Source organism: Phascolarctos cinereus, unplaced genomic scaffold (assembly GCF_003287225.1).
Source record: "Phascolarctos cinereus isolate Bilbo 61053 unplaced genomic scaffold, phaCin_HiC Scaffold_1;HRSCAF=81, whole genome shotgun sequence".
In the NCBI taxonomy this organism is placed as follows: domain Eukaryota; kingdom Metazoa; phylum Chordata; class Mammalia; order Diprotodontia; family Phascolarctidae; genus Phascolarctos; species Phascolarctos cinereus.
In genome coordinates, this window is record NW_027555514.1 from 189,490,417 (window position 1) to 189,515,500 (window position 25,084).

The window sequence follows — 25,084 nt, forward strand, 5'->3', positions numbered from 1 at the left end:
TTTCTACCCTTTTATGTAGGAGAGCTATCACCTTCACAGACATCATAACCACAGCTCTTTTACTGATACTCATGTAGAAAATTGTAAGATGCCCAGAGACCAATAACTCAGAGTTCTGATGAGAGGCTTGATCAGTTGAGCTCATTCCTTGTTGCATGTGTGATCACACAGTTGCTTCACCTGGAATTTTGATTCTTTGGAGACTGAGGCTCCTAGGTGACATAGAGGTGGATAGAGGGCTGGAGGTAGAGCCCAGAAGACCTGAGTTTGAATCCTGTGTCAGCAACTTACTAGCCATGTGAATGTGGGCAGTCACATAACCTCTCTCTGTCTCAGTTTATTCATGTGGAAAATAGTACCTACCTCATGGACTTATTGTGAGGATCAAATGAGGTGATATAGATAGATAGATATGTGTGTGTGTGTGTGTGTGTGTGTGTGTGTGTGTGTGTGTATCACTTATATACCACTATTATATATCACTTTGCAAACCTCAAAGTGGCATATAAATGTTAGCCATGGTAGTTTTTGAAGTATTTCGCAACCATTTAGAACCAGGACACCAAACAGAAGAACGCTGGTGTTTCAAAGATGTTTTTCTTGTTCCTGGAAGCAGCTTGGGATGGTTGTAAAGAAGAACTGCACAATTTCCCCAGGTGCAAGCTACATATTCTCTTATTATTCAAATTAATTAACTTGTAAAGTGCTTTCCAAACCTTAGCTTGCTATACTAATGCTAACTATTCTGAGGCCAGCATATTGCCTGGCCATCTGTAGAGTTCGTCCAAGTTGGTTGATCTGTTCAGATTTATATCTGAATATTTATATAAATATAAATACGGATAAATTTATATAGTCTAGACAATCTCCAAAATCAATACTGTGGACTCCAGTGGGTGTGTGTTGGACCCTGAAGGCATTTATAATCCAATTCCTAACTAGGCTGTCACAGCAGCAGCTATTCTGGGCCATTGGGAAAATCTTCCCTGCCCAGAACCTGCTCATTCCCTGTCCTCCAGATTACCTTGTGACTGCAACAGAGATTAGGCGATATCCTGTGGAGCACTGACTAATGAGTAAGAGTCTTACTGTTTGTCCTTGTGGTTTAGTCAAGTTTGTTTGTTTTTCAGTTGTGTCCGACTCTCTATGACCCCACTTGGGGTTTTCTCGGTAAAGATACTGAAGTGGTTTACCATTTCCTTCTCCAGCTCATTTTATAGATGAGGAAGCTGAGGCAAACAGGGCTAAGTGACTTGCCCAGGGTCTCACAGCTAATAAGTGTCTGAGGCTGGGTTTGAACTCAGGAAGATGATTCTTCCTGACTCTAAACCCAGTGCTCTGTGCACTATGGCGCCCCCTAGCAGTCCATTTTTAGAATATACATGTTTCCTATTTTGGATCTTGCTTGATGTTACCAAAGGCAATGGAGAAACCTGTGGTTGGTGTAAACAGGCTTTAGTGTGTTTTTAGTGACAACTTGCAGACAAAAAATGACATAAAAAAATACCATCCAAGAGATGTATGATTGGAAATGACAGTGGGTCAGTTGTGGAGAGATAAAGTAGGATTAACAGATGAAGAGTAGCCTGAGATCTGCCCTGGTACGATAAGAAAGATAAAGGGTAAAAGAAAGGCTGGATTGGGTAGATCCTCCGTGGAGGATGTGTGGGAGGACATAGGTAAGAGTAGCTTGAAATAGAAAGAGGGATGGATTGTGATCAGTATATTTTTGTTGTGGGGGGGAGGTTACTCACATTGGTGCATTTGTTTAGGGCTTAATTAAGGCTTGCAAAATGGTTTTCATTTGTTAATCCTTGACAACGCTGTGAGGTCTTGCGATTATTATCCCTGTTTTACAGATGAGGAAACTGAGGCTGAAAGAGACTGTTACATACATCCAGGGTTACATAGCTAGTAAGTATTTGAGGGAGGATTTGAACTCGATCTTTCTGATTCCAAGTCCAGCATTATATCCACTGTACCACCTAACTGCCTCATCCATGAAAGTGTTGTTGTATGTATTTGATTTAATACAATTGTTGGGAGGATCTTAGTTTTAAACTTTTAATTTTACTTCTTTAGAGGCATCTGTGGCAAATTGGATAAAGAGCTAGCCTTGGAGGCAGAAAGACCTGGGTTCATGTTGCATATCTGACACAATATTGACTGTGTGACCCTGGGCACATCTCGTCACCTGTGCTTACTCTAGGCCACTTTCTTTCTTTCTTTCTTTTTTTTAAATTAATTTATTTTGAATTATCAACAATCACTTCCATAAGCTTTTGAGTTTTAAATTTTTTTCCACCTCCCTCCCCAAGATGGCACACAATCTGATATATACATTCCTATTAAACATATTTTCATGTTAGTGATGTTGTAAGTAAGAATTAGAACCAATAGGAGGAACCACCAGAAAGAGGAAACAAAACACAACAGAAGAAAAAAAAATAGCAAATAATATGCTTCGATCTGCATTCAGACTCCATAATTCACAGAAAAGGCACTAACTTGGTTTAGTGGTGGCAGTTTCCTTACATGGGACCACCCTGTATTAATGAAATCACAGGTTTAATCCCGTTCACTATCCTGTTAGAAAGTGAGAATTTAAAGCCAGTGCTGTTATTTGATTCCTAAATACTCAAGTCTTCAGTTTTCAAAGGAAGAGGCTTAATCATAAACATTTGTGTAAAAACTGTTAAATTGCTAGCAAGTAGGCTTGAATAACTTTGCTGTTCTCAAGTTCTCTGAAAAACAATTTTTAAAAATTTTATCATATTCAGCAAGAGTCCTCTGTCCCTTCCTTTGTATTGGCACAGAGAGAAAAGTTTTGTTTCATATTGTTTTCTCCTTGGGACTTCACTCATGCCTGTTGCTTGTGCTATGATCTCATCTTGTTTCTGTATCAGTTTCTATATCAGCTGAGAAATGATTACAGTATCCAGATCCTTTCTCCACTGATGGTGAGGCATTAGACCACTCAGTGCAGAGGGCCACTGTATTGCCAGAAGAACTTTCTAACATAATAAGGGATTAGTCATTGAAGATTGAGGGGCCCTTTTTGGTAGATGTGGTTAAAACTAGCTAACATTCAACATTATGCTGCATATGGTAGTTTTCTGTTTCACATGTGCAACCTTCTGTGGCATCTCCTGGTACCCAATTTGTAGAAATCATTCCTTGAAGTGAGCAGACTCAGACATTATCCTAAATGTACTCTGGTTTTTGTCTGAAATCTTTTTACATGTATCTGTGACTAATTTAACAGCTTATTAAGCTACCTCTTCATAGAGAAAACACTTTAAGAAGTTCCCTGAGCCCTGAACACACTGAGGCGATTTGAACACAAATTTATTTACAATATCTCCATCTCAGCATCTGTAAATGACTAGCATCCCTCTCCTCTTTGAGAGCAGTTGCAGCATCCATTAACAGACTGAAACTTGGAGTATCTTTAGCTGGCCATGCCTCTGACCAGTCAAGGACAACCGCTTTTTTCCTTCAAAGGCAGCTAGGTGCCATAGTGGATAGAGCACTGGGTGTAGAATCAGGAAGATTCATCTTCATGAGTGCAAATCCCATTTCAGACACTTAACTAGCTGTGTGACTGTGGGCAAGTCACTTAACCCTGTTTGCCTCGGTTTCCTCATTTGTAAAATGAGCTGGAGAAGGAGATGGCAAACCACTCCAGTATCTTTGCCAAGAAAACCTCAAATGGGGTCGTGGGGAGTCAGACACAAAAAGTGACTAAACACACATCTTTCCATCAAACAGAGAAGTGGGATAGATGGGAAGGCATGCTGTGAAAGGTCTGTGTGGTAACTGTGGACAGCCTTTTATAGTTTGTTTTCTCTCCCCATTAGAGATTATAAGCTTCTTGAGGGCAGGGACAGTCTTTTGCCTGTTTTTGTATCCTCAATGCTTATCACAGTGCCAGACACACAGTAGGCACTTAGAATTGAATTGATCCATCAGTTCCTTTCCATATGATTTCAGAGTTTTGAAGGATCTAGTTGGGAAACTATAAGTCAAAGGACTTTTTTGTGGACTATGGGAAAATTTGTGTATTATCTGTCTGTTTCATACTTGATAGAATTGTAGATTTGAGTTTCTCAAACTGCATTAGAGGTAGGTCTCCCAGATGAGGCATTAGGAGTCAGTGACCAAAGCAGGAATCAAAGGAACCCAGGGACAGAAGGCAGTGGAAGCCAAGACATTAAGATAGAGTAGCATTTGCTTCAAGCAGAGACATCTGAGTGGAGACACAAAAGGTCTCTGGCTGCTTTGGTTGGGAGCTATGCTGAGCGGAGGAAATGCATTGCTTTGCTTCAAGCTGATTCTCTGAAGAAACGCTGCATCGCTGTTTGTCACCATCTATAGCTTGATGGGGGGGTAATTTTTCTCTCTCAAGCTTTGTTGCTCTTCTTAAAAAAGTGGGCACAAGAAGGGGAAAGACAGACTTTGCAGCTGTTTGCTGGGAGCTGTGCTGATGAGAAGCATTGTTGCTGGGAGCTGGTTGGAGATAGCAGAATCCTGCTGTGTGAAGAGCTGAGTGGGTTAATCCTTATTGCTTTTCAGTGCTCAGCAAGGAACAGACCTAGAAATCTGCAGGCCCCAGGCTTGGGACTGCTGTATTGCTGGAAAAGTTGTAATACTGATATATTTTTGCTAAGAGAGCATAACACTTCCCCGGCACCCTGCTGAGGGTGGCTGTGTTCCAGAAGAACTTGACACTGCTGGAGTAGCCCAAGAGTAGCAGAAAAGAAACTTTGCCCACCAGGTGAAACATGTACCAACCTCCATAACTCCTATTACTCCCTTATTCAATCATCCACTCCATCCGGACTGAATTTTACTGTAGCTTTGCTTTTGTTCTTACCATTTAATACCAGGGATGACCTCACTTTCATCCCATGGATGAATACCTTCACTGTCTCTAAATCTTGACCATCCTAAAAGTCCGCATCCTACCTTTTCCATCAAACCTTACCTGACCAGTGCTCTCTGAACTTTTATAGCCATTATTGCATATCTAAATTATTTGGTAAATATTCACGTACCAACTTGTAACATCCTGTACATTGTTTTCCTGAGCTATTATCTAAATCTTACGTCATTGTTTATCTGTAATTTGTTTCTATCTTATTTCCTTAATGAAATCGTAAACTCCTTGAGGCCAGGAACCTTGTTTCAGACATCTTTGTATGCCCCAGGACACCTGATACAGTGTCTTACACATAGTAGGGCTCAAATAACTGTTTCATACTTTTGCAGTAGTTTTCATTTGTAGGTTTTCTGTTTTATAATACCATTGTGTAATTCCAGAAGTATGGATCTGACTATGTTACTCCCTTATTTAATGAATTCCAGTGGTTTGCTGTTACCTCTAGGATTAAATGCCAATTCCTGTTTGTCTTTTAAAGTTTCAAAACCTTACCCCAGCCCACCTTTCCAGGCTTATTAGACATCACTCTTCTTGTGCTGTAAGGTCTGTCCAGTAAGACAGGTCTTCTGATTCTTCTTCATACAATGCATTTCATCTCCTGTCTCAGTACATTATAAGCCTAGGATTCAATCCCTTTTCATCTCTGCCTCATAGAATCATCCCTAGTTTCCTTCAAAGCCTCCTCCCATTTGAGATTTTTCCTAATTCCTGCCCCCACCACCATCACCAATGCCAGTGCCTCCTCCCCAAATTACTTTATTTTTATTTTATGCATTTTCTATCTCCTTATATATGTACATGTTGCTTCTCCTATTAGAATGTAAATTCCTTGAGGTTAGGGACTGGTTCACCTTTGGTTTTGTATTACATTACTTAGTATGGTGGCTTGTAGATAGTAGACCCATATTAAATGTCTTGTGGGCAGCTGATTAATCTGGAATCTCTCCTAACTGGCTTTTTCTGTCACACCTCTGTTCTATTTGTCTGACAAGTAGAATCTCTATACAGATAACTTCCAGATCTCTATATCTCGAATCTCCCATTTCTCATCATCATATCTACACCTGGATGTCCCACAAACATCTAAAACTCAATATATCTAGAATTATATTTCGCTTCTCTCTGCACACCCCTCCCCAGCTTTACTGTTTCTCAAAAAGGCACCACCACCTTTCCAGTTGTACACGTATGTAACCTAAGAAATGTTCTCAACTCCTTACTCTCATTCTCCCTCTTCCTTAATAAATCAGTTGCCAAGTCTTATAGATTCTGTCTCTTCCATATTTGTCACATCTATCCCTTTCTCATTACTCGCACCTAAATCACCCTACTTCAGGCCTGCATCACCTCTGGTTTGAGCTACTACAATAACCTCCTAACTGGTCTTCCTGCATCCTGTTTCTCTTCTGTCTAAATTTATCAATAAACATTTATTAAGTACCTACTATGTAGATAAAAGTGTGCAAAAAGAAAGACGGTCCCTGGTCTCAATTAGTTTACATGCTATTGGGGGAAGAAAAAACACAAAAGGAAAGAGAAGAATGGGGTTGGGAGGGAGGAGTCTTGGGGAAGATACCGTTGTGTTTGGAGTGCATGGCCTCAGCCTCCAATGAGAGTGGCTGAGGATACTGATGAGGTGGAATATCGAGGCTGATAAAGTCTTACAGGATGATGAGGTTACCCCAATAATGACCGTCTTTGGGCTTGGTAGAGAAATCAAGAAGTTCCCAAGTAGTGCATCCAGGTGAGAAATGAAGAAATGATATTTCTAAAGTACAGCTTTCACCACCTCACTCTCCTGTTGAAGATGGTACAGTGGCTTCCTGTTGTCTCTGTCAGAAAATACAGACTCTTCCACTTGGCAATTGAACCTCTCACAATTTGGCTCTAGCATTTCTAGGCTGATTATAATTACCCCTCTAGGCTGCAGCCAAATTGGCTTAATTGTAGTTGGGTGCACACGCCTTCCCCACACCTAGAGTGCCCTCCCTCTCCACCTTTGCTTCTCAGAACTCCATTCAGAACTCCCTGTATCCATTCATGGCTCAGCTCAGTGCTACTTGGTTCAAGAGGCCATTCCTTATTTCCCTGGCTGATATTCCCCTGTCCTTCACCATTCTCTCTCCCTCCAAAGCGCTCTGTATTTATTTTGTGTTTTCTATTGCATCATCATAGAAAACTATAAGCCCCATGAGAGGGAGAACTGTCTCATTTTTGTATTGTTACCTCCAATACCTAGCCCGGTGCCTGATGCATAGAGGCATGTAAGGTTTATTGATTGATAAAAATGAGTTCCCAGATCCATTAAGATAGTTAAGTCCAATAGTAATTTATTTTGATGCATCTAGTGAGTATCAACAAGTCTAGTCTTCTGAAAAGTTAAAAGATATGAGAAACTGGAATTTGTTAAGTGATAAAGGCTTGGAAGTTTTCCTTGTATAAAAAGGGCAAACATAGTGTCTTATGGGAAAGTGCCCAATATCAGAATGTACCTTTCTGTTTATTTAAACTAAATCATGGCAGTATTAAAATACAATGAAGTAAATTCCCTGAAGAAATTTAATATTAGCTCATACTGGTCTTAAAATAGTCAATTTGAACCCCCCCCCAGAAAAGTGTGGGGGGGGAATAAACCATTTGTAAATTAATAACTTCATATTCAAGGGATGATAAAAGGACATGAACATATGCATGTTGCATGAAGCCCAAATAAGTTGCACCAAGAACTTGTTTTTCAGTGACAAGAAAAAAAGAATTTCATTTAGTACACCCTGTTCACTCTGTTAGCAGAGCATTCTGTTATAGTAAACAGCCTCTATTTCTTCTCAAAGGATAGTTGATATAATTATCTATACAATGCCATCTTAATGAGGAAGCATAAATTCAGTTCAGTTTGGAAACTTTAAAACTGTAGTGTGTTGCCAAACTTTTTTTTTAATTGTAATTAATTAACAACCTATGAGGTCAATTCTTATCCTACTTTTATTGTGTCCCAAGAACTAGCTCATAAAGAAAAGCAATTCAGTGAAATTAGTGTTTTTACCTTCAGTGTAAACCTTGTGTAATGGAAAAATGGCAAAGAGCCCTGATTGGTCAGAGGAATGCATGAGTTGTAATGATCTTAGAACTGTTGTTCACTTAATCAGGGAATATCTAATGGAATTGTTGTGAGCTTGGTTCAGAAACATGTATATACTAATTGTAGATGGAAAGGTATAGTGTGACTGAGCTGGAGTAGGGAATATAAACTTGAGAATAGGGATTATTTCATTCTGTCTTTGTATCCCCAGTGCTTAGCACATTGTATGCTCTTAATAAATATTTGCTTATTGATTGTCACGGGTACATTTGAGGCAGGGAAAGGGAAGGAATGAAAGGAAGGAAAAAGTAGTAGAAATGTAAAAACAACAGTAATGGCATTTATATAGTGATTTTAGGTTTGCAAAACACTTTACAGACATTTCAGTTTATTCTCATAACCCTGGGAGGTTGGTGCTATTATCTTAATTTTGTAGATGAGGAAACTGAGGCATATAGTGGTGAAGTGATTTACTCAGGGTCACAGCTAGCAAATGCCTGGGACTAGATTTGAAGTTAGGTCTTCGTGACTTCAAGTCCAGAACTCTGTCTATTGCACTCACTAGGTGCCATTAAGGGAAAAATAGATAGTACTGAGGGATGAGAATTGTAGATTATAGTATGTTAAATAGGTTTAGGAGAAGTAAGATGTAGGTAGTGTTATTCTGGTAAACTTCAGTACCCAAGATACAGTACTAACCATATAATTTATTTTAACCAAAGAGAAAAAACTGCCAAAGAAAATGAAATAAAGACCACAAATTTAATTAGCAATTCCAATTACTCTTCTCTCCCCTAAATAACTCCCTGGCTTTTTTAAATAGGAGTAGTAAATGGGTAATAAATATTTATGCCTAACCTGTGGCTTAGAACCACAACTTTAATCTTAAAAGTATCTTAAAAACTCCCCTGGCTAGTAATTGCTCCACCTAGGGAAAACCTAAGGACATTTGATTTTGTCTTGTTTTTCCCTCTCTGCTAGGGTCTTTAGTTTCCCTTCAGGTATTGGTATTTGAGCCATTTCACTAGAGACCTACTCCTTGTGACTCCATTTGAGGTTTTCTTGGCAAAGATACTGGAGTGATTTACCATTTCCTTCTCCTGCTCATTTTACAGATGAGGAAACTGAGGCAAACAGGGCTAAGTGACTTGCCTAGAATCACATAGCTACTAAGTGTCTGAAGCTGGATTTGAACTTAGGAAAAGGAGTCTTCCTGCTTTCCAAGCACAGTGCTCTATCAACCACATCACGTGGCTGAATTTAAACATAGAGCAATTTCTATCAAAAGTCTCATAAAGGACAGAAAGACTCACGTTGGAATCTGGTTAGCAGAGGAATAGTTAGAAGCTCTTCTTTTGATGAGTGTCTTTCTTCCTCTGGGATCCAATATGAATTCCTCTTTTTGGTGTTCAAAACTCTTTACAACCTTGCCCCATCCTACCTTTCCAGCCTTTTTTGCCCACTCCTCCCCTCATGTTCTTTACGGGCCAGCCGTACCTGCCTCCTCCTTGTTTCTCAAAGGGTGCCTCCCGTCTCCTGTAGCTGGGCCTATGGCCATCCCCTGTACTGGGCATGCTCTCCCTCCTTCCTCTCGTTAAATCCCTCGTTTCCTTCATGCACCACCTTCTGAGTGGGGCCTTTCCCAGTCCCCTGGCTGCTAGCACTTTCCCCTCCAGTCTCCCTTTGTGTCAGATTTCTATGCACTTCATATGTACCCAAAATGTACATGTTGTCATGGAATATAAATTGCTTGAATTCAGGGGCTGTTTTGTTGTTTTCTTTGTACCTTCAGCACCTAGCACAGAGCTAGGCACATAGGAAACACTTAATAAAGTGCCTGCTTGGTGAGCTAATGGGAGAATATAACAAATACATAGGTTAAGTCTTGGCAAGGTCTGTGTAATGGCCATGGAGTCTCTTCTAGTCTGCTATGCATATGCAAATGTCCATTCCAATTTGATATTTGTTAAGTTCAGGCTAAAAACAAAAATTAATTTTTAGGAAGAAAAGGAGTGGTAAGGGCAGAAGTAGATCCAGATTAAATTCTTCATATAAACATTTGAGGTGAGAAGGATAAAAAAAAATCACATTATTTCCTCTACCAACCAGAGTGTATGTATCTTTCAGTTGTATTTTTTGGAGGTTTGACTGTAATTTATATTTTGTTCCCACATCCTTCTGAATTCATCTGGTGGATTCTGCAGAGGTCAAGGTGCATCTTTTGGTACAAGCACAACAAAACATACAGTAGATGGAGCACCAGATACTTACTAGCTGTGTAACCCTGGGCAGGTCATTTATCCTCTGGTTGTCTCATTTTCCTCATTTAGGTAATAATCATCAGGGGATAATGATCGGGCTTTCCTCCCAGAGTTGTTCTGAGGATCAGATGGGATAATTGTAAAGTGCTTAGCACAGTGCCTGGCACATAGTAGATGTTATAGAAATGTTAGCTATTATTATTATTATTAATTTCTCTAAGCAAAAGAACAGCAACGGGCATGGTCTTGTAAAAAGACCACTTAATTTGGAGTTAGGGGTCTGAATCCAGGCTCAGATGTTGTTATGAGTAGCGGTTACACTAACCATTTGCATTACTCTCCGGGGGACCTTGGGCAAGACTTCTGGGCCTCAGTTTTCTCATCTGTGGAATAAGAGCAATCTTCAAGCTTTCTTTTAGTTCTACATCTTCTGGTCTAGTGACATTGTTTTAGTATGAGGATGAGCAGATATGTTACTGCTCCTAGATCCCTTTTGGGAAGGCACATGCCTTTTTTTTTCTTTTTGAGGCAATCAGGGTTAAGTGACTTGCCCAGGGTCACACAGCTAGTAAGTGTCAAGTGTCTGAGGTTGGATTTGAACTCAGGTCCTCCCTGACTCCAAGGCCAGAGCTCTATCTATTGCACCACCTAGCTGCCCCAGGCACATACATTCTTAACCAGCTGTTTGGCTCAGGTGGTGACTTAGCTGGTACCAAACCTAAGTATATAAAGGGAATTTAGGGCAAGTGAGTGGAAAGTTAAATTCAGGGCGGGGGGAGCTTTTGTAACCATTTAAGCAGATTTTCAGTACCGTGGCACAGTAAAGAATGGATTATAAAGCATGACCTAATAATATTGGAATTATCCGATTATAGAGCTGGAAGGGACCTTAGAAATCATCTAATCCAGCCCTCTCATTTTAGAGGTAAGAATATTTGAGGACCAGAGAGGCCCAGGACTTTGCCCAAGGTCGCAGAGATTTACAAATTTAAATTTGCAATTTTCAAAGCAGAACCAAGATTCAAACAAACAGACCTTTTGGCCACCACTGTGTGTCTTCTCTGAGTCTCAGTTTCTCATCCACAAAATAAGGGATTTAGACTAGATGGCCTTTCATTTCCCTTCAAGTTCTAAGTGTGGGACACCGTGATTCTGGGGCTCCATATCCATCATTCTTTCCACAGAACTACCGTAGTCTGACTTCAAATCCGATGTTGTTTCAACTTCAGTAATGCTGGTGATGAATTCTTTCAGGAATAGAAACTAATTGGGGGTTCTTAGGGCAGAGAGTTATAGTCTGGTCCAAGAAAATTATTCTTTATTCTGAATTAGAAATTTTTCTATAAGTGAATATGTAAAATTAAAATATTCTATCATAAATTCTGAACAAACTTCCTCAATATGCTTGTGAAAGTAGCTGAATGTTATTTAGCTAGTAGTGGGAATGGGGAGTATATTTTAGAGGTAGATAAAAATTGAGTGAGGCTGCAGCTACTTTTTAAGGTTTCGGGGAAAATAGGCAGTCTCACTGGCAGATGATTAACAGAATTGCACCATGAGATACATATCACAATGAATGAAAGGTCAGTGAGTGGAAAAAAATTGTCAGTGAAGGAGGATGTCAGCAGAATGGAACATTGTCATAGATAAAGATCAGGGAAAATGTAGTTAGCTATGCCTGAGATAGCGTCTTTCCTAGGAAGTTACATCAGTCCATTGCTAGGGGCATTTAAAGGTAGCCTTCGAGCACTCAATGAGGCTTAGTGTAGAAAACAGTGGTGCCCTGATTCCTTCAGAATGTTATGTTACCTAACATTATTCCAGATTTTATACCATTGCTTGGCTAAGTTCTTGTAAAATTTTCCATAAAACCTTTTTTTAAATTAAGATTTGGGGAAAATGGCATTCATTTCAGCTTTGTCTCTGTAAACCAATTTGAATTTCATCTCTTCTGGAGGTAGTGCTGTCTGATAGAGGGAATAAACAAAACAAAAAAACCTCCTTTCAGGCCTGCTACTGACTTACAGGTAGGTATTGCAGCATATTTATTACTGTTCTTGGAGTCAGGACCTGAGTTCAAATCTGACCTCAGACACCTAGTAGCTGTGTGACCCTGGCCCAAGTCACTGTGTGACCCTGGCCCAAGTCACTTAACCTCTCTTTGCCTCAGTTTCTTCATCCATAAAATGGGAGTAATAACAGTACCTGCTTCCCAGGGTTGTTGGGATCAAATGAGATTAGTAATTCTAAGGCACTTAGCACAGTGCCTGACATATGGCACTGTATAAATGTTAGCTATCGTTATAATTCTTGTGTTATATTTCTGTAAAGTACTTTGCAAACCTTAAAGCACTATATGTACATATATGTTTACATACACACACACACACACATATATGTCTGTATGCTATCTATTATTATAAATAAGCTAAGCAACGTACAAGAAATTCATTATAGATCTGAATCCACTAATGAAACTTCTTTGTCGTTAATTTTAAGTACCCCGGTCAGAGTCCCTGTGAGGTCCCCTCATGTGTCTAATATTTATAGACCTGCTAGAAAGCCAGAGCTTTTGGAAGGATGGCATGTGGGTTTCTTAAGTCTTTCAAAGAGGGGAAGACATTTTTTGGAATTTCTCCACCCTGTGCCCAAGTAGGGAATCCCAGAATCTTTTTTTTTCTTTTTGAGGCAGTCGGGGTTAAGTGACTTGCCCAGGGTCACACAGCTAGTGTCAAGTGTCCGAGGCTGGATTTGAACTTGGGTCCTCCTGACTGCAAGGCTGGAGCTCTATTCACTGCTCCACCTAGCTGCCCCCCAGAATCTTAAGAACTGAAAGAGACCACCTCATTCAATCCCCACCTCACTTTTACATCCCCCCAAAGCTGTGCTTGACGGCCTTCGATGAGGAGGAGTCCACTGCCCCCTGAGGCAGCCCTTTCAGCTTTGGGATAGGGAGACCTGATCATTAAATTCTCTGTTTCTTCTAATTCTTGCTCCTGTGAGCCAAGCAGAAAAAGTCTAATCCCTCTTCCACATGACATCCTTCAAATAACTGATGCCTATTATAATTAGCCCAGTTCTTCTCTTTCACAGTCTTAAGTCTCAGGTACTTCAACCACTTGTCATATTTTCCAGTCTTCTTTCCATCTTGGTTTCAGAAACTTCTTGATATTTTCTACCTTATTTGACTATGACTTCCTTTTTAAAAAAAATCATCATCAGATTTATTTTTTAAGTGTATATTAAATTTAACAAGATAGCATCCAGAATGGCTTGCGTGGCTGTGTCCCCGTCTAAAACTTTTTTTCTTGTACCCTTCTGTGTATTTTTAATGTTTCATTCATAGGCAGAGCGAAAGGCTAAGCTGCCAAGTGGCCAGGATGAATATGCCAGCTACATATAGTGAGGGCTGGCATCCCAAGTGCCATATTTTGTTTGGACCCAACAGATTTTCCCCAGCAAACAGCCAGACAACCACCCAACCCAACCACTAGGTTCATTCTCTGAAAACAGTTTTTAACAAAACAACTTAATGGAGTGAATATGACGGATGTCACTTGTCACTGTCCATTTTGCTGTTTACTGACAATTATAGATAGGAAGGATGTGTGCTTTAAAACTTTGATAGTATCTTTTGATAATTGTCCCTTGTATTAGACCCAAGTTTTGTTAGCTCTCCTGGAGCTGTTTCACAGGAGCTATGTTCAATCCATGTCTCCTTTGTTGTATTTGTGAAGTTGAATTTTGAAACCACATACAGAACTTTACATTTATCCATATTAGAAGATTTAGATGAACTGATGAAAAGTGAAAAACGCAGACCAGGAAAACAAACAATTTCTGCAACAATGTCAGTGGGGAAGATAAAAGTAACAAAATAATTGAAATGGAATGCATCGAAACCATAAGGTCCAGCCTTGAGCTTAAAGAAGAGATGGGAGACCACGTATCCTTCCACTAACACTGCATTGAATGTCAGACCTCTTTGATATGAAGCTTGGTTTTGTTGAATTTTTTTTGTTTTGTTTTGTTTTTGGCTAGGCAGTGGGGTTAAGTGACATGCCCAGGGTCACACACCTAGTAAGTGTTATTGTGTCTGAGGCCAAATTTGAATTCAGGTCCTCCTGACTCCAGAGCCAGTGCTCTATCCACTGAGCCACCTAGCTGCCCCTGTTGAGTTTTTTTCCCCCCTGTCTTTATAAGGGATAGTCCTCTGGGAGATAGAAGGAGGAGGGATACATTGGGACCTGCAGGTGATGGAAAAAGCAGATTTCTTGACTTGTGGTTAAGATGGCAATGTGAAAGGTCAGAGGGAGGCCCTTTTACCCCCCATATCAACCTTAGTAAATATTGGGAGAAGATTCTAGAAAGTCCAAAGACAAAGAAAATCTCAAAGAATGGGCAGATGCTTACATCCACGCCAGAATGGCATAAAAAGATAACCAGAAGCCAGCATAGGCCAGTACAGGGGTCTCTCCAGGGAAGCCAGCAGGAGCATAGATATTCTTGCAAGCTTTCAGAGTATGGGAGGAGAGTGCTGAAATCGGGGAGGAGCCGCACCGGGGAGTTTATCGTGAGCACTGGTAAATGAGGAGCTGCCAGAGGCAGGTATCATAGGGAAGCCGAAACAGACGTTCACAAATGGACCTGAGAGCAGTCAGTGCTTTAAACAGAGGCACATTGCAAGACAGCACCAGCTTTAATGAGGGGGGCCTGAAGCTAAATTCTAGCCTTGGCCTGTGAGAATGTAAGCCAGAAACAGAATCACTCCTGATGGGTCAGTGCCCAGGGAGACAGGGCAAAAATAGTCGTCAAAAGAAATCTAGAAATATTTGAACAATGGAAAGGAGCTAAATGGAATGTTTACATTCTAATGGGAAGAAAGGGATAAGTTTTCCTTCAGAGTCCTACTATTCTAAAAAGTTAGAGAGGGAGTTAGTGAGACCAACATTTGCCTGTTTTGTTGATTGATTTTGTTGGTTTTCTAAGAGGAAAGAAAAATAACGTAGTAGGGAGGAAGTGAGGAGGAAGAGGGGGGAACATTATGTCATGGGCCACAAGAATGGTGGTTACTCCTCAACCATCATTCTCAGAAGCCATAACCTGGAGTTGTTGTTTAAATAAACACTTTCATCTCCCGTTGTCCTGGTGGATGATTTCCTGGCCCACTATTTCAGGCAACTTCAGCCATGCTTTATTTTACTCTCTCCTCCTTTACCATCTTCTGAATAGCTTCATTAAGAGCCTTGCTGCTATATATTTACCCATCTCCCTACCCTCTGTTTCTGGAACCCTTATCAAACCGAAACTATCATTGTTCCTGGAATCAGTCTACTCCCATATGCTCCTACTCACTGTTCCTGTAACCTGCCCCCCTGCCACTACCACCACCCATTCCCTTCTATTGTCTCTGTCTGTTGGCAGGTAAACTCCTTGAAACCATAGTTTTGCTTTACCGTTTATCTCTAGCATTGAGCACAATGCCAGTCATGTAAATGCTTAAAATAAATGCTTGTTGATTGGCTGACTAGCAGGGACCGTCTTTGCTTTGTTTTATATCTACAATACATGCTGAATAAATGCTTTTTTCTTTCTTTCACCCAAGAATATACAAATGGAGCTGCTTGTGGCTGTCGAGTTGAACCTACTTGAACCTACTATTTGGCTTCTCTTTTTCATTCGTAACTTTCTTCTGTCTTTTCTTTTATTGAGTTTTTAGAAAGAGATTGTCTTGTGAAATTTTTTTGGAGCCAGTAGGAAATAATGAAAAAAATGTGGTGAGAGAAGACATCAAAGCTGTAGAATTTGAAAAGTTAAATACCAAACAAATTAAATTAAGTTATAATGGAAAGAGCTAAGATCTGACTGTGGGGTTTATTAAAAGGGCCAGGCAGAAGCTGGGAAAGTTCGCTTGCTTAATTGATTCTAAGACAGCCAGTCAGTGCCCAGGGAGGAATCTTAACACAAAATCAGCTTCATAAATGCAGGATGGGGTAGGCATGATTAGATAGCTGTTGGTTTGAAAAAAGATTTAGGGATTTTAGTGTATTAACAGTTCAGGTTAAGTCAACATTGTGATACAGTTAGTTAGCATTTGTATCATAATAGCTAGCATCTGTATAGTATGTTAAGGTTTGCAGAGTGCCTTAACATATGTCATCATACATGATCCTTACAACAATCCTATGAGGTGAGTGCTATTATTCCCATTGTACAGAGGCTAAGAGAGGTAAAGTAGCTTGCCTAGGGTCATACAGCTATCAAGTGACTGAGGCAAGATTTGAACTCTTGTCTTCCTGACTCCCAAGCCCAGCACTCTGTTCACACTACCACCCAGTTGCCCATAAATATGGAAAGCCTGTGCAAACATGTGCGGCATTAAGAGAAGAATCAGGACTTAACAGTCTCTCTGATCTGGAACCTGCAGTTTAAGAAGTACATGGAGAAGCTTTAGAGTATTCATGATGGGACAGCCAGGGTGGATGGTCAAGGGCCTGGATGTGAATTCTGTTGGAGGATCCTTGGAAGGAACTAGTAATGTGCATTTAGGGAGAATAGAAGACTCTGGGGGAGCATAACAGTTGTTTGAGTATTTGAAGGCCTGTAATGTGAAGGAGAGATTTAGATTTGTTCTATTTGACTGTAGAGGCCAGACCCCTGGAGCAAAGAGGCCATTTTGGGCTTGATATCCAGAAGAAAATTCCTAACAATTAGAGCTGTCTGAAAGTGGAACGGGCTACTGAGAGAAAGGGGAAGTTCTTCTTTCCTACAGGTCTTTGGGCAGAGGTTGGCTGACCACTGGGGGAGTATGTTGCAGTAGGAAAATTTCTTTTGTATATGGTTTGGATTAGATGGTCACTGAGGTCCCTTCCAGCCATCAGATTCTGTAATTATGTGAACTTTGGGATGATTGAACATTTATTAAGCACTTGTGTTCATAGCATTGCGGTAGGCACAGAGGGGAAGATATACCATTTTAGATAGGACTGTCATTAGTTGGGGACTAAGCCCCAGACAGAGATGATTAAAATAGATAATAACAGACTCCATTTGTAGGATTTAGAGGTAGATGACACCTCATCTCATAGGTAAAGAAACCTGGGCGTGGAAGAGTTAAGATGATTTACACAAGATCATTCGTTCACCCAGCTAGGTTTTGAACTCTGCTCTTCATGCTGAGTGAATTCCAAGAGGGAAAAGGAAAAGACTGTTACTGACCAAGGTGGGATGGTGTTGCTGTGTGTGTGTATTTAATGAGGAGAGGAGTTGGGGAAGGTTTCATAGAGGGAATAGCATTTAAAGAGCTCTTTAAATGATAAGGAATTCAGCAGGGAACGAGGAAGAATTCTAGGCATGGAGACTATAGAAAACAGAATCATTTCAGAGTTTGTGGCCATCAGGAATTCGTTTGGGCTACATCTGGTGAATCGAATCCTTAGCTACTTCATGTTTGTTACTTGTATAGAAACAAACCAACTACTTATTAAAATAATTTTTAATTTCAACCAATCAACAAGTATTTATTAGATATCTTCTATGCATTAGCAATTGCACCAGGTATTGGATATTGAAAGACAAAATGAAACTGGCTTGCTCCCCGTCCTCAAAAGAACTTACATTCTGTGGGGTAAATTTGTGGTTGTTCAGTCATTTTTCCATTGTGCCCAACTCTCTGTGACCTCATTTGGGGTTTTCTTGGCAGAGATAGTGGAGTATTTTGCCATTTCCTGTTCCAGCTTATTTTAAAGATGAGGAACTGAGGCAAACAGAGTTGAGTGAGTTGTCCAGAGTCATACAGCTAGTAAGTATCTGAGGCTGGATTTGAACTCAGGAAGGTGAGTCTTCCTGACTCCAGGCCTGTTGCCCTATCCAATGTACCACTAGCTGCCCCACTGGGAAATAACATGCAATAAGTAAGCATATACAAAATAAATAAAACATAATTTGGGAGAGGGAGGGCACTAACAGCGGGGGGGGGAATCAGGAAACGCTTTGTAAAATGTGTCATTTGAGCAGAGTTTTAAAGGAAGTGAGAAATTCCAAGAGTTAGAGACAAGGTAGGAATATATTCCAGGTATGAGGGGATGACCAGTACAAAGGCTACTATACAGCAGATGGAATGTCACATGTGAGCAACAGTCAGTCAATAAACATTGATTAACATCAGCCTGTTATGCCCCAGGAACTGTACTAAGTGCCAGGAATACAAAAAGAGGCACAAGACAGTCCCTGCCCTCAAGGAGCTTACAGTCTAATGGGGGAGACACATGCAGGCAAATATATGCAAAGCAAGCATGCTTTTTCTCTCTCTGTCTCTCTAATATATATGTGTATATGTCTATGTATATTAACATCTATATTTATATATTTTAAAAAAGGATAAATAGGAAATAACAGAGAGAAGGTACCAGAATTAAGAAGGGTTGGTTGGCAAAGGCTTCCTGTATTAGTTGGGACTTAAATTGAGCCAGGAGTGGAGGAGGGAGAGTGTCCCAGGCACGGGAGGGACAGCCAGGGCAGAGGTACGGATATAGCCAATGGAATGTCATGTCATATGTGAGCAACCCAGCAAGCAGAAAGGCCATTTTGGCTGGCCTAGAACATGTTCAAAGGGGAGTAATAATACATGGAGGATGGAAAAGGAGGTCAAGGCCAGCTTGTGACAGGCTTTAAAACCTAAACAGAGGGGATAGCTAGGTGGCACAGTGGATAGAGCACCAGCCCTGGAGTCGAGAGGACTTGAGTTCAAATCCCCCTATGTGACCCTGGGCAAGTTACTTAATTAACCCCAATTGCCTTGCCAAAAAAAAATCAGAAACAAACCCTAAACAGAGGAATTTATATTTGAACCTAAGGTAATAGAGAGTCTTTGGAGTTTATTGAGTAAGGGAGTGACATGGTCAGACCTCACATGAAGAAAATCACATTTGGCAAATGTGCATAGGGTGAAATGGATTGGGGAGAGTCTTGAGGCAGTACTAATATTAATACCCTTTACAAACTGATGAGCTATATAAGTCTAGTCCTAGTTGAGTATTTAAGTGCTTTGGTACTTCAGAGAAAGTCTGAGAATCTCACAGGTGAGACAGTTTGTCAGCAGAATAGTCCAGTCTGTAATTTTATACATGATAAAAACTCACATTTATATAGTACTTTAAGGTCTGCCAAGCACTTTCATAACAACCCGCTGAGGTCATAGTACAAATGATATTCCTGTTTAAAAGATGGGGAAACTGAGGTTTTAATTGGTGAAGTGGCTTGCCCAGCTGATGTTTATGAAGTAAGGTTTCTGACAACAAATTTAGAGCTCTGTCTATCATATAATATTGCCCTTCCGAGGGAAGAAAAAACATTTCTGTATGCCTCGTTTCCAGAAGAGCATAGGCTAAAAGTTCAGAACCCGCTGCTGGACTCTTGGTTGTACGGTATCTGCCCGTACATGGTGTAGATTTACACACATACATTAATAATGCAGCTAGTGCTGTCTCACTTTTTACACTATTACTTGTCACTGTTTTTCAGGAATATGAATTGAATGCTGTGTTATTTAGGATGTCGACCATATAAAGGTATAGGGCTCTTAATCACAAAGACTCTAGCAGACTGCAACTCTTGGAGAAGAGAAGATCCAGACTTTTATGAGCACCTTAGAGCCACTGCTGAGGAATGCTTTAAAAAACACAGCGAAAAGGCATTGCTTTTCTAGTCAGTTACCATATAATCCACGTATTTATGGTTCAGACTTTTCAGAACATAATGCTATATCCAGAAACTCAGTGAAGACCTTGCCTATGTTTATCATCTGATATGGTTGAGAATGCTTCTTTTTTTTAACCTTTATTTTTTAAAATTTTTTTAGGCTTCCTTTATTTTATTTTATTTTTTTCATTTTCAAAAATTTATTTATTTATTTTTAGTTTTCAGCATTCACTTCCATAAGATTTTGAGTTCTAAATTTTCTCCCCATCCCTCCCCTCCCTTTAATGCTTCTGAAATATAGTTTATTTTCATACCAGTCAGTTATAGTATTGAATGGACAGGTATTGCTAGCCCTTCTTAGTAGATGAGAAAAACAAGCCTCAGAATACTTCCTAAGGTCACAGAGCAGATCACTTCAGAGACAGAATTAGAAAGAATTCTGTTTTCCTGATTTCTAGTCCACAAACCTTCCCACAAGGCTACAGTGTACTTTAAGTAATTAGGATCTGTCAACACTCTTCTGAAGTACCTTGCAATGTGAACATAAGAGCCAGGGTATCAATGGTGATTATGGTAATCTTGACTGACTGCCAGGGGAATCCCAAATACTTAACTTTCTGTTTTCTTCTCTCTCCAGCCCCCTTCCCCTCCACATACTCTTTCTAGTTTTGGGGTGAAAACAAGGTTATGGAAGTAGGACCCAAGTATATCTGCCTGCATCTTTGAAATATGAAATTTAATGTTGTAGTGGGAAATTTTTTTTCATTCTAGAGCTAAATTTTATTCATATTTTTCTGAAGAAGCAATAGAATCAGCAGTAAATTCAGATTATAGCTACATTTTTGTGTGTATGTGACTGATATCGATTTTTAACTCTACTTTGGGTTTCCTCTTGATCCCATAAACAGATGCTGATTAGAAGGAAGGAGGGGTTGAAGCAATGAATGTAAGTCGGGAGTGTTTTAGAAGGACTTCCTGCCAAGATGGTCCCCTGAACTGGTGGCAGGTTGGCTAGTTCCCCTGTACCTACTCTAGTAAAACCTTAAAGTTCTCACCAGGTCAGATAACCAACAAGTGGTCCAATGGTCCAATGAGAAACTTCAGCAAGTGCCATTTTCCGCCTTAGCCCTACACAAAAAGTCAGTCAGAAAAGCCCAAAGGTCATAGGAGAGGACCTATTTCTTTGCCCCTTCCCCTAGCCCTTTTCCCCACCAGCCCCTAGTAGTAGGACCAGCCTACACAGTGAAGAACAGCTGAATAACATAGTACTCAGATCTGGACAGCCTAGACCCTAGGGCTTTGTGGTCCCTAAAGTCCTGAATGCTCTGTCATGAAATGCCAGAGAGAGCCATGAAGGTGAGACCTAACTCCCAGGAGGAGGAAATCAGCACAGGAACTTAAGAGACCCCCAGGGAGACCAAGCAGGGCCAACCACCCCATCAGAAAGTGCTGCTGGGTGTGGAGAATTATCTGGGCACAAAGCCCCAATTCAGAATCTAAGCCCCAATTGAAGAGAACACCAAACTGGTATTAAAACTTATTTAAAAATCTAATTCAGTAACAGCTATAGACTCAAATTCATCCAACACCCTATATTTCCTACAAGGACTACATGAATACCTAGAATAAATGTAGCCGAACATTTTAAAAAATGAAATAGAAGCTTTTGAGGAAGGAATTGGAAGGAAAATAAGTACCTTAGAACAATAGTGGTAAACCTTACCCAAGAAATGAACTCCCTGAACCAAAATGAAATCATTGACTCCATGAGACAAACAAGAAATAGTAGAACAAAATTTAAAAAGTAAGCAATCTGATTTTTTTTAAAAATTGACCTGGAAAATGAATCAAGGAGAGATCATGTAAGAATGCTTGGACTCCCTGAAAACCATTATTTAACCAAAAAAAAAAAGCCTGGATACTGTATTTTGAGCAATCATAAATGCAAATTACCCAGAAAAATTAACAATAGGAAGAATACAGAGCTACTATATTAAAGAAACAAAATACTGTAAGTATTTTTTTCTGGGTATTTAAAAGATGGATAATATAGGGGAGTGAACAGTCACAAAGGAAATAAACTTCTTAATTCTGAAGGGGTAAAGAGGAAGAACTAAAGTCTAAGATGTTGCCTTGGGTAGCCTCTTGGACAGTTGGGAAATGGCTGAACAAATTGTGGTATATGAATATAATAGAATATTATTGAACTGTGAAAAATGATGCAAGAGGATTTTAGAGAATCTTGGGGAAGGTGAAGAGAGCAGAACCAGGAGGATAATTATACAGAGAACAACATTGTAAAGAAAAGCAACGTAAAACTTAAGAACTCTGATTAAAGTAGTAATCAGCCATGTCTTCAGAAGACCTATGATGAAGCGTGTTGTCCCCCCTCGTCACAGAGAGGTGACATGCACAGAGTGCAGAGACAGGCTACTGGATAGTTTAAAAATTGTTTAAACACGTAATTGAAGAAAAAATAAAATTTAATTTAAAAAAAATTTAGGAAGTATAGGTAGAATTTATTACATACTTTAAAAAATCCGATAGTATGAAATGAAGAGTCAGCTTCATATAGAATCCTCTTTTATATTCTGTGCATATAGTAATGCTTTTTTGTGGGAGTTTAAGTTCAGAGTAAAAAATAGTATGATTTGGTGTTTCTTCATATACTTATCATAAACATGTTAGACTCAGTGCCAGTTCACAGGTTAAATTTAGCAGCACTAGGAAAGGAAATAAATTCAGTAAATTAACTTGCTTCTGTGTGATTTTTTTTCCCTTTTCAAAACAGTTTTAGTGTAATGGTCCCCAGAAGGCAGATTTCATCTTTATGTGTGGCACAACCCTTGTATGACGAAACAAATGTTTGTTCCCAGGTGGGTTTGACGAATTCTCCCGTTGCTTCCCTGACCTCTGTGAAGGAAAGTCTTCTTTAGTCCCTACCTGCATTTCCCAGCCCTGCCTGCCTGTCGCCAACACTGGGCCAACCCGAATTCTTCCAAATCTTTATCTTGGCTGCCAGCGAGATGTACTCAACAAGGTGGGTACTTTGAGAGCATCCTTTGGGGGGGAAAAAAAAAGAAAAATGGGGCAGCTAGGTGGTGCAGTGGATAGAGCACTGGCCCTGAAGTCAGGAGGATCTGAGTTCAAATTTGGCCTCAGGCCAAACACTTGACACGTACTAGCTGTGTGACCTTGGTCAAGTCACTTAACCCTGATTGCCTCACCAAAAAAGAGAGACAGAGAGAGAGAGAGCCCACAAGAGAGTGAGAGCGAGCATCCTTTGGTAGCTGTTAGAGACAACTTTTGGTCATTGACTTGTTACTTTTATAGGCGGCTAGGTGGCGCCATAGTGCACAGGGCCTGGAGTCAGAGACCTGGGTTCAAATGCAGCCTCAGACACTTACCAGTCGTGTGACTTTGGGCAAGTCACTTACCCACTACCTGCCTCAGTTTCCTCATCTGTAAAATGAGGATTATAATAGCACCAACCTCCCAGGGTTGCTGTGGGGATCAAGTGAGATAGTAATTGTAAAGCAATTAGCACAGTGCCTGGCTACAGTAAGCTCTTTAGAAATGTTAGTGATTATCATTATTGACTGAAATTTCATGGAGTTTCAAAATGCACACAGTCACAGTTATTTTTCGTGATCTTTTTGGGATGTTGAATCTTTTGATGTCATGATATGATGATATAGGATGATTCCATCCTCTGAAATTCAGTCATGTTTTTTCAGTCTATTTTTTTTTCCTGAAAGTAAATTATACCCCCTTTACTGCCCTTTAAGAGAGGAAGGAGGACAAGGAAAGCCAGGCGTTTAGCTGTTTTAGTGGAAGTTAGGCTGTTAGAGTTTTGCTTAAAGAGTGTGACACTTTCTCAATGCCCTGCTAAGGGAGTCTTTGTGCTAGAAAGAACTTGACGCTGCTTCAGCCACCTGAGAGTAGTTGAAAAGCAGAGGAGTAGTAGGAGGGCTGTGAGTACTGGAACCGGAGCAGCTATAGCAGTTTTGCCCAGTGGTTAGTGTGTGATGCAGACTTTTCTAAAAAGATCAGGGATATCAAAGCCTATAGTCCACAGCAGCTTTGCTCTAGGGGCATGATTGTCCTGATACATATGTCTGTCTCTTAGGGGTGTGTGAGTGTGTATGTATATATGTATGTATGTATGTATGTATGTATGTATGTATAATATGACTGAGGTTTGTGGGTAAACTCTATAGGCTTTGTTTTTGCCTTCTCATTTGGTAAATATTTTATGTTTAAGAGCCAGTGGTGGCATTATAACTGATTTTGTGTAAATGGGAAGCACGCTAGTGGGGGTAAAGGATCTACAGTGATGAGGAGTACATTACATCCACCCAGGGTTACCCCCTGGGACCTGAGAGTTGAGTAGTAGTCACAATTGGCAGGACACCATCCCAGCCTATCGGAAATGGCTACCGGTGGGCTAGGCAAGGGAGAGAGACCCTGGGGGGAGCTGGTGCCATGCTAGGGCTCCTCATCTACTGCCTCATTTGGTCGTCTCTAGCTATAATGCCGGTAGCATACATGCTGAAGCCTTTGAGTCTCGGTATAAAGAGGCCAATTTTTCCCCTACCAAAATTCAGAAAAGGCTTGAGTGATATCTTTTTTATCCTGTTAGTTTGCTTGGAAGACTTCCTCTGATTCAGAGAAATAAAATACGACAGATATTTATCACAAAGCATTAAAAAGGTACTATTCTTAATGAATGCTGCCTGTGTGGTCTGGGGGCCACTACACCCTTGAACTTGGCCCTCACTGCTATATATTACTCCTCACAGTCATCAGTGATTGACTCACAGAGTCGGAATTGGAAGAAAGCACAGAAGCTGACTTGTCCCTCACTAAGATTCCTTCCCCTCCATGTTCTACCTGAAAAGTGACTGTTCAGCCTTTCCTCAATGATCTCCATTACGGAGGAATGAACTTAGGCAATCCCTTCCACTCCTCGATAGCTCTCATCATTGGACCATTTTTCCTTAACATCAAGCCTAAATTTGTTCCTTTGCAACTACTCACTGCTCCTACTTCTGCCCGCTGGGATACCCTGTCGTCAGTTCTGAACCTTGTTGGTTTTACTCC

General features: G+C 40.3%; 1 protein-coding gene across 2 annotated transcripts in view; it reads left to right on the top strand.

The window, feature by feature from the left end:
• The window catches only part of DUSP16 (dual specificity phosphatase 16), a 100,197-nt gene that overhangs the window by 56,346 nt on the left and 18,767 nt on the right, over positions 1–25,084 (top strand). For both annotated transcript variants that reach the window (XM_021001589.2, XM_021001590.2), the window contains exon 4: positions 22,858–23,021. In XM_021001589.2, the coding sequence (XP_020857248.1) occupies positions 22,858–23,021 (164 nt within the window). The remainder of the gene's footprint in view (positions 1–22,857; positions 23,022–25,084) is intronic.